The 9,247-nt window shown below is 45.7% G+C and overlaps 1 protein-coding gene across 1 annotated transcript in view; it reads right to left on the reverse strand.

Moving 5' to 3' along the window:
• Positions 1-9,247, reverse strand: part of tp53bp1 (tumor protein p53 binding protein, 1) — a 28,950-nt gene that overhangs the window by 17,764 nt on the left and 1,939 nt on the right. Inside the window, 14 exon segments of the mRNA XM_029278791.2 lie at positions 347-439; positions 612-678; positions 768-849; positions 851-960; positions 1,037-1,153; positions 1,608-2,331; positions 2,515-2,693; positions 3,640-3,713; positions 3,798-3,918; positions 4,038-4,205; positions 4,502-4,557; positions 5,416-5,500; positions 5,579-5,666; positions 5,999-6,215. Of these exon segments, the coding sequence (XP_029134624.2) occupies positions 347-439; positions 612-678; positions 768-849; positions 851-960; positions 1,037-1,153; positions 1,608-2,331; positions 2,515-2,693; positions 3,640-3,713; positions 3,798-3,918; positions 4,038-4,205; positions 4,502-4,557; positions 5,416-5,500; positions 5,579-5,666; positions 5,999-6,178 (2,144 nt within the window). The 5' untranslated portion in view covers positions 6,179-6,215.

Here is a 9,247-nt window from a genome sequence, read left to right on the forward strand (position 1 = left end):
TGATTAAGATTAAGATTAACTTCATTGATCCCAGCAAGGGGAAATTTCAGTTTTTACACTCTGTAAGTCATGAACACACACATAGGCTGAAATATACACACACATGCAGAAACAGGATCCTACGGACATGCACTAATGGAGAGAAGCCAGAGTGACGGACCTGCCTACAGCGGGCGCCCACTGAGCTACTGCCGCCCACAATGAGGTGATGAGGTGTGATGTTAACCTGACAGGTGTGATGTTTAGCTGACAGGTGTGATGTTTAGCAGACAGGTGTGATGTTTAGCTGACAGGTGTGATGGGGTGTGGTGTTTAGCTGACAGGTGTGATGAGGTGTGATGTTTACCTGACAGGTGTGATGGTTCCTGCAGCGTGGGCGTCCTCCTCTGGCCCCTGCTGTCTGTGCACCTGTGTGACCCGGTTGAACACAGAGGGGCTGCTGCCGCACAAAACACGAGGTCATAATATGATAGAAACGTGTCGATGTAATAAAAGCTAGCATGATAAAACCTTCTGTTCTATTAGATGATTCTAGAGGATCATCTCTAACTGAGGTTTTGAAGCCTGAAGAAATGGCGAGGAGTTGAGCTGATCATTCACACACACGTTACCTGTTTAAAGCCTGATGAGCAGAGAACACCTTCACAGCAGAGCCCTCCTCCTCGGACAAAGCCGGCTCTAAAGGGAGAGATACTTGTCAATCAGAGGCTGATGATGTTTGCAGCGTTGCCATGGAAACAATCCTGTCACATGACACAGCGTCTTACTCTGCAGGCTGAAGCGCTCTGAGCTGCCTTCCTCCACCGGGGTCACCAGCTTCATCCTCAGACTCAGCTTCCCCCCCCCCCCCCTCCCCTGAGTCTCCCCCGCTCTCCACCAACACCATGTCGCTCTCCGCCATCGCCATGTCTGCAGAGGTGTCAGCAGACACGACCACCTTCTCGGAGAACGAAGAGATCTCTGCAGAGACAGAAACATGTGAAGACATCGGCTCATGCTGTTCTACGTGATGAGACGTTCAGATGGGAGAACTGACCAATGGGAGTGCTGTGTCTCAGTGTCTGCTTCAGCTGGGTGATCAGAGGGGGCGTGGCTCCAACCACAGGATCAATCAGCTCCCCCTCTTTGGGCAGGGTGAAGTGGAAGGAGATCTCTGCAGCAGACAAAACAGATCAGAGATAGAATATAAAAACAGATCTATTAATCTATTTCTATGTAAAAGTGTCTGAGTGAGAATATAAAAACAGATCTATTAATCTATATCTATGTAAAAGTGTCTGAGTGAGAATATAAAAACAGATCTATTAATCTATATCTATGTAAAAGTGTCTGAGTGAGAATATAAAAACAGATCTATTAATCTATTTCTATGTAAAAGTGTCTGAGTGAGAATATAAAAACAGATCTATTAATCTATTTCTATGTAAAAGTGTCTGAGTGAGAATATAAAAACAGATCTATTAATCTATATCTATGTAAAAGCGTCTGAGATAGAATATAAAAACAGATCTATTAATCTATTTCTATGTAAAAGTGTCTGAGTGAGAATATAAAAACAGATCTATAAATCTATATCTATGTAAAAGTGAGTGACAGCTCAGACTCACCTCCTGAGCTTTCACTCAGACTATTGTCTTTGAGCCCCTCTGGTTCAGGCCCCGCCCTCAAAGGCTGGGAGAGCCTATCAGAGAGCAGCTTCTTGGGGTGGTGTCCATTGGTGGAGACAGATTCTCTGCCTCTGATTGGCTGGGAGCTGTTGGTCCTTGAATGTTTCTGAGAGTCTCTGTCTGTGATGATGACAACACTGTCCTCTTCCTGACTGTCCAGCTGACTCTGAGAGAGGACCAGAGCCATCCCTGAAGCCCCGCCCCCTGCGCTCTGCTCCTCCTCCTCTGTCTGACTGTTTGAGCTTCCTCTCGCTCTCAGGAGAGCAGCAGTCTTCTTCACCTCCTCCTCTGACTTCTGACAGGTCAGACTGCCGGGGGAGGGGTCAGGGGGTGTGGCCTGCACAGAGCTCACCTGTGAGCTGTCAGTCATGTTGGGTACATTCAGAGGACTTGGATGTTTCAGGGCTCCCAAAGAGGACTCCGATTTGGAGGGGGTCTGTGACTCCGAGCTCAAACCGTTTCTCTGACTCCTCCCCTCACTGTGTGACATCACAGAGTCACAGGTGGTGACTGTGGACGGTTCAGACAGATCCTCGATCTGCGTGTCCTGACTGTCCTCAGCAGGCGGATGTGATGTGCTGCTGAGTGTGCTGACAGACAGCTGCAGACAGGGGGCAGCAGAGCGCTGAGGTGTCTCCTGGCTCTGAGTCGGGACAAACACATCCTAAAATCACAACAGACATCATGTTTTAAACATCAGTTTTTACTCAGAGGCGTCCTGTTGATCCAAATAAAGAAACAAGGTCGAGCAGATCCCTCTAACACACGTCAGGAACCTGTGTCAGATCCTCTTTTGAACCACCAGAGGGCGCAATGTCACGACTTTAAACCTGTTAATGTGACTTACCTGAGAGAACTGCGGCTGTGAAGGCAAAGATAGAGTCCGCTCCAACACCAACCCAGGGGCAGTCTGGGAAACAGGCGTAGAGGCAGAGGGGAGGGGCTTAAAGGTACCCTGTGTTTCCATTGGCTCCTCTTTATCCCCTCGTCGACCTGCAGTTGGCGCTGTTGTGTCCATGGATTCATCTGCAGACGGACAAACAAACATGATGTGTGTGTGTGTGTGTGTGTGTGTGTGTTGTATGTGTGTGAGTGTTCTGTATGTGTGTGTGTGTGTTCTGTATGTGTGTTCTGTATGTATGTATGTGTTTGTGTGTGTGTGTGTGTGTGTGTGTGTTGTCAGTGTGTATGTGTTGTCAGTGTGTAAGTGTGTGTTGTCAGTGTGTATGTGTTGTCAGTGTGTGTGTGATGTCAGTGTGTGTGTGTTGTCAGTGTGTATGTGTTGTCAGTGTGTGTGTGATGTCAGTGTGTGTGTGATGTCAGTGTGTGTGTGTTGTCAGTGTGTATGTGTTGTCAGTGTGTAAGTGTGTGTTGTCAGTGTGTGTGTGTTGTCAGTGTGTGTGTGTTGTCAGTGTGTATGTGTTGTCAGTGTGTATGTGTTGTCAGTGTGTATGTGTTGTCAGTGTGTAAGTGTGTGTTGTCAGTGTGTGTGTGTTGTCAGTGTGTATGTGTGTGTTGTCAGTGTGTATGTGTTGTCAGTGTGTATGTGTTGTCAGTGTGTATGTGTGTGTTGTCAGTGTGTATGTGTTGTCAGTGTGTATGTGTTGTCAGTGTGTAAGTGTGTGTTGTCAGTGTGTATGTGTTGTCAGTGTGTATGTGTTGTCAGTGTGTAAGTGTGTGTTGTCAGTGTGTGTGTGTTGTCAGTGTGTGTGTGTTGTCAGTGTGTAAGTGTGTGTTGTCAGTGTGTGTGTGTTGTCAGTGTGTATGTGTTGTCAGTGTGTAAGTGTGTGTTGTCAGTGTGTGTGTGTTGTCAGTGTGTATGTGTTGTCAGTGTGTATGTGTTGTCAGTGTGTGTGTGTTGTCAGTGTGTATGTGTTGTCAGTGTGTAAGTGTGTGTTGTCAGTGTGTGTGTGTGTGTTGTCAGTGTGTGTGTGTGTGTTGTCAGTGTGTGTCACTGAGGGTGGAGCTTCACCTCCGTCACTCTCTGGCTCTGTGGGGGAGCTGGGGATAATTAGGGGGGTGGGGGCCACATAGTCCACTGAGCTCCTGCAGAAAGGGGCGGAGTCAGATGAGCATTAGGTCAGCTGTGTTTCAGTGCACATACTTCATGATCATATGTGAGGCTCTTACTGGGACAGACTCTCCTGAACCAGACTGTCCTGTCCTGACAGGTGCAGCAGTCTGAGGGTGTGGGCGGGGGTCGGGTCACCATGATGCTCCTCCTCTGACATTGTGCTGTCAACTGTCACACCTGAGACACACACACACACACAGGTGAGACATCACAGGGACACACACACACAGGTGGGACATCAGAGTGACACACACACACAGGTGGGACATCAGAGTGACACACACACAGGTTGTTACCGCTCCTGTCGGCGTCAAACAGGTCCTGCTGCGACGACGGGGTCTTGTGGTCCTGCTGGCCTTGGACTCTGAGCTTGGACTGCACGTCTTCCTCCTGACTGTTCACTGAGTGTCCTCGCAGGTCCTGACTCTGAGAGAGCTGCAGGAAGCCAAACTGAGAGGTTCCCTCTATACACACACACACACACACACACACACACACACACACACACACACACACACACACACACACACACACACACACACACACACACACACACACACACACACACACACACACACACACACACACACACACACACACACACACACACACACACACACACACACACACACACACACACACACACACACACACACACACACACACACACACACACACACACACACACACACACACGTAAGTCATAGAGACAGACTACCCTAGCTGACTGACAGTGATATAAAGGTGAGAGGTCCCATACCTTCAGACTGAACACAGTGTGTGGTAGAATCCGCTCTGGAGTCCTCTGCAGCACACCTGAACACCAGAGACCAGGTGAGCAAAGGTCACAATTACCAAATATTCTCCATCCATGGATTTTTTGTAACAATGACGGAAGAATGTGAAGGCTGTCTGTCATTTTGACAGATTAGAATTAGCGGGTGTCCGGCGCTCACCCAGCGCAGTCATTAACCACGTGTAAAACACCTGCAGTACACCTCCCTGTCCAGTGGGTGGCGACTGTGCATTATTCATTAGTTATTGTTTTCCTTTGTAGGATCTGACCTCAGGAAGTGACCAGAGGTGCTGACAGGAAGTGACTAAAAGGTTTCTATAATCAAATGCTAAAATAAATATTTAATAAATAAACAGACAATGTAAATGGTAAATGGACTTGACCTTATATAGCACTTTTCTAGTCTTCCAACTACTCAAAGCGCTTTTACACCACATGTCAAACCCACCCATTCATACCCTTTCGCACACTGCTGGTAGTGATGATTGCTATGTAGTATCATCCATCAGAAGTAACTAATCCATTCATACACCACCACTGAAGCAGAGGGAGCAATTCAGGGTTAAGTGTCTTGCCCAAGGACACATCGGACATGTTTCAGCTGGGGATTGAACCCTTGGCCTTCCGGTTGAGAGGCGACGACTCTACCAACTGAGCCACAGCCGCCTGTAATGTGTCATTATCATAAAAATATAAGAAATGAAAAAGACCCTGTCCGTTTTACAACCCTGTCCGTCAAAATGAAAGACAACAAGAGTGTAAGTAACCTCTGCAGGTGAGCCTTGTGCACATCATGGTCTGGACATGTCCAGGTATGACTCACCTGTTCTTGTTAGGGGGGAGCAGATGTTTAAAACTTGACTCTCGGTATGACTCACCTATTCTTGTTGGGGGGGGGGCAGATGTTTAAAACCTGACTCTCGTCCTGGACAGACGACCTGGGCTCAGCTGACACAGGAACACCTGAACACCACACAGGTGTGTTTTTATTATCATAACACTGAGTATTTCTCCTAATCTATGATGTCAGAGAGCACTCACCTGGATCAATGCGGCTGGTCCTCTCTCTGCTCTCTGATTGGCTGTCAGTCTGAGATGATCTACTTCCTGACGGAGAGGAGATCAGCTCCTAAGAAGATTCAAATATAAAGATATTATCATTCTTTAAATCTGGAGAACAGAAACAATATTCATATATTTGGATATATCATGATTACAATAATATGTTTGATTAAATGTAAGATCGTGTATGTGACCAATGTTGAGAAAGTAAAAGTAAACATGAGTACGGAAACCCAAAGAGGACATAAATCCATACGTTTACTTAACTCCAATTGCACGTGATAACAACAAGTTAATTTCTCAAATGAATAATTACCGTGCACTTCAGTATATCACCCCTGTATATCTTTCTATAATACAGTCATGAAACTTCATAAGAACAGTGAATAGGGATCTGACCAGCACGGGGCTTCGGGCGGAGGGCTGAAGGCTGGATAGTCGGCGGGCCAGCACGGCTCGATAGCTGCTCTCTGGATCGTCCTCCAGGGCGACACTGTCCGGCTGAGAGTCCTCCACGATCAGGCACGGCTTCTCGGGCTGAGGCAGGCTGGAGTCCAGCTCACTCCCGCCGGGATCCATGAGCTCAGGTCGGGGACAGGAAGCGGGCTGGGATTAGCTACGGAGCGGCGAGAAAAGGGGGGAGTGTGTGGCTGTTAGCTTAGTCTGACCGGGGCTAGCCTGTTAGCTGGAGGTAAAGGCTAACCGGGGCTAGCTTGTTAGCTGGGGGCTAGCCGACAATACTCCGGTGCTCCAGGCCGTTAAAGTGTCCGATCGCCCCGCCAGAACCTCCACACACAATTGAGGCCGTTTAGCTTGGCATGTTCGCATGTTGGTATTGTTATTAACTCATGTCATGAATCATCAGTTTCATATAAGCACAACCCACCCACACACACCTTTTACTGCAGCTCCGCTTCTCGCGGCAAAACTGAACACCAGTGATTTGATTGGTGGTGCCTATGATGTGATGACGTCACAGTGGACTGTTGATTGGTTGTATGGTTGTAGGCTCCTCTAGTAACAAATGAAGGACCATGACATGTTGGTCAATCAGTGAGATGTGTGAGTGAAATGATAAAGTGACCTTACTATATGATCAGAAATTAAGGAAAGATTAAGATTTACTTTATTGATTCCCACAAGGGGAAATTTCTGTTTTTACACTCTGTAAGTCATGCAACACACACATAGGCTGAAATACACACACATGCACAAACAGGATCCTATGGACATGCACTAATGGAGAGATGTCAGAGTGATGGAGCGAGCACTCCTGGGCTGATGGTGGGGGGGGGGGGGGGTTCAGTGCCTTGCTCAAGGGAACCTCGGCAATGTTCAGTATGTCCGCCTTCTAACTTTAGATTCTGGTCCTGAATGCTCTGGATTTGTTTGGACCAGAGAAGGTAGGCGCTTTTAAGACACGTTTTGGACGCCCCTCGGTTTGCCAGATATGAGAGCAGTTATCAGGTCAAACCAACAGGTGTTGCAGCGATGGAAGCGGGCAAGAGAAGTGGTTCAGATAGAAGTGATTGTACCCGACCTAAAAAGCCTCTGCATGTTTCTAATAAGCTCCACGAGCAGAAACGTGCTCAAACTAGGATCAATATTGGAGATGCTTTTGAAAAGTGGAGAGAGGTTAGAACACAGAAAGGTTTACAGACCCATGCAGAGCTGGATAAACACTGAAGCTTCAGAGTCCACCACATGGCAACCTGCATGAGCATCGACTCTAGAGAGGAGAGGGGGGGGGCAGCTCTCTCAATGTTTAGAATTTAGACTGCAGTACCCATTTTAAACACTAGGGGTCAGAGTTATTTATTTGAGATCTAACGTTAAAAGTGTAACATTACACACACTGCTTTTGCTTTAAATACTTGACTCTTTATTTTTATTATAATATGACAGCTTAAACATGTAGCCATCAGTTTATGTTCTGTTCATGTAATAATAATAATAATAATAATAATAATAATAATAATAATAATAATAGTAATAATAGTAATAATAATAATAGTTATAATGATAATAATAGTAATAATAATAATAATAGTAATAATAATAGTAATAATAATAATAATAATAAAATAATAATAGTAACAATGATAATAAGAATAGTAATAATAATAATAACAATAATAATAATACTAATAATAATAATATAACCCGTCCTCCTGGGCCCCAATCCTCGTAAATGGTTCAAATAATCACAGCTAATGTCCTTTTAGCCTGATTCAGTTAACGTGATGATTGAAGGCTGGCTGTTCCTCCACCGCTGAGAACTGGAACCAAACATGAGTGATCAGGATACTTGCTCGTGCCCGTTCTACATGAAAAGGGAGCAGCGTGAATCACAGAAATCCTGATTCTCTCTGTGATTATCACTGGAGAATTTAAAGGAACAACTTGAACAGCAAACCACCATGGAAGAATATGAAAACTTCCAGACCATATTAACAGCCAAATCAAACACCTCGGCATCAGCAAAGACCAGACGAGCAGCTTGGCAAGTGGTTGCAAGTTAAATAAAGTGTAAAGAATATGTATAATCATTCATTGCTGTATTAGATTATTTAACTAGATGAGTTTCTACCATGAATCAAGTCATTATTATAGACTGGTATAGATAACTAGCAAAACATAAGAACATCATTCAGGGGGGAAGAATCATTTGTGCAATGGTGTTGAATTGACAAAGTTTCCAGTGTCAGACCAACAGTGTAGCAATGGAGCAGTCAGTAATATTCAATACTCGCATAGTGAGAAGATATTGAAGTTAGTATCTGACCACCACATAACTAAATCATGACTGATGTATTTCAGACAGAGACGAGGAAAGAGTGATCCCTGCAGGCCGACATTACAGGCTGCTGAATCTGGGCCATGAAGTCCCACACAGGGAGCTGTGAGACCTTCAGGGCTCCTTGTGAGGCGTTCAGGGACTTGTGTAAAAAGAGATTTAGGTTAACTTTCACTGTCCTCAAAAACTTTTAAAAGGGATGGCCTAGCGGTTAGGTTGCACTCCATGTACGGAGGGTGTGGTCCTTCAAGCATCGTGCAAGGTCAAGATTAGACCTACTATACATTTTTAATATCCGTCATATAACCAACAAGATAAAGAACTTTCCTTCGGTTTAGAGAACGGGATGAAAACTACTGGACATTTAGAGTCACTGTGTCAACCCCCCCCCCCCCCCCGAGCTCCTTTAGACCCCGTCTGCTCACTACACTAAGGTCACCACTGAAAAGACTTAGACCAGGAGAAGGTTTGATAAGACAGGGAGCTCTCTGATTGGTGGACAGTGGACCAATAAGAGAGCACACAAAGGGTCAGTCTGAACCCTGACTGTACCTGTGCCTATCGGTGCATTCATGTGGTGTCGGACACATCGGAAAAATGAGTTTCTGAGTCGTAAAATGAACATGAACACCTGCTCAGCATCACAGTGTGACGGCTCTGTGGCCTGTTCAGTTGTGCCTCCTCTCTTCTTGTGTTCAGGTTGGGCGCGGCTGAACCGGAGCTCACAGTCATCCAAACCTCATCTCTTTTGCACTTTAATTCATATTTTTGTAAATCAATCAGTTTGATAAATGGTTATTTGGGTGTTTCTCCCTTTATTTGCCGTGGCCTTTCAGCCCGTTATGAGTGAA

Source organism: Labrus bergylta, chromosome 3 (genome assembly GCF_963930695.1).
Source record: "Labrus bergylta chromosome 3, fLabBer1.1, whole genome shotgun sequence".
In the NCBI taxonomy this organism is placed as follows: Eukaryota; Metazoa; Chordata; class Actinopteri; order Labriformes; family Labridae; genus Labrus; species Labrus bergylta.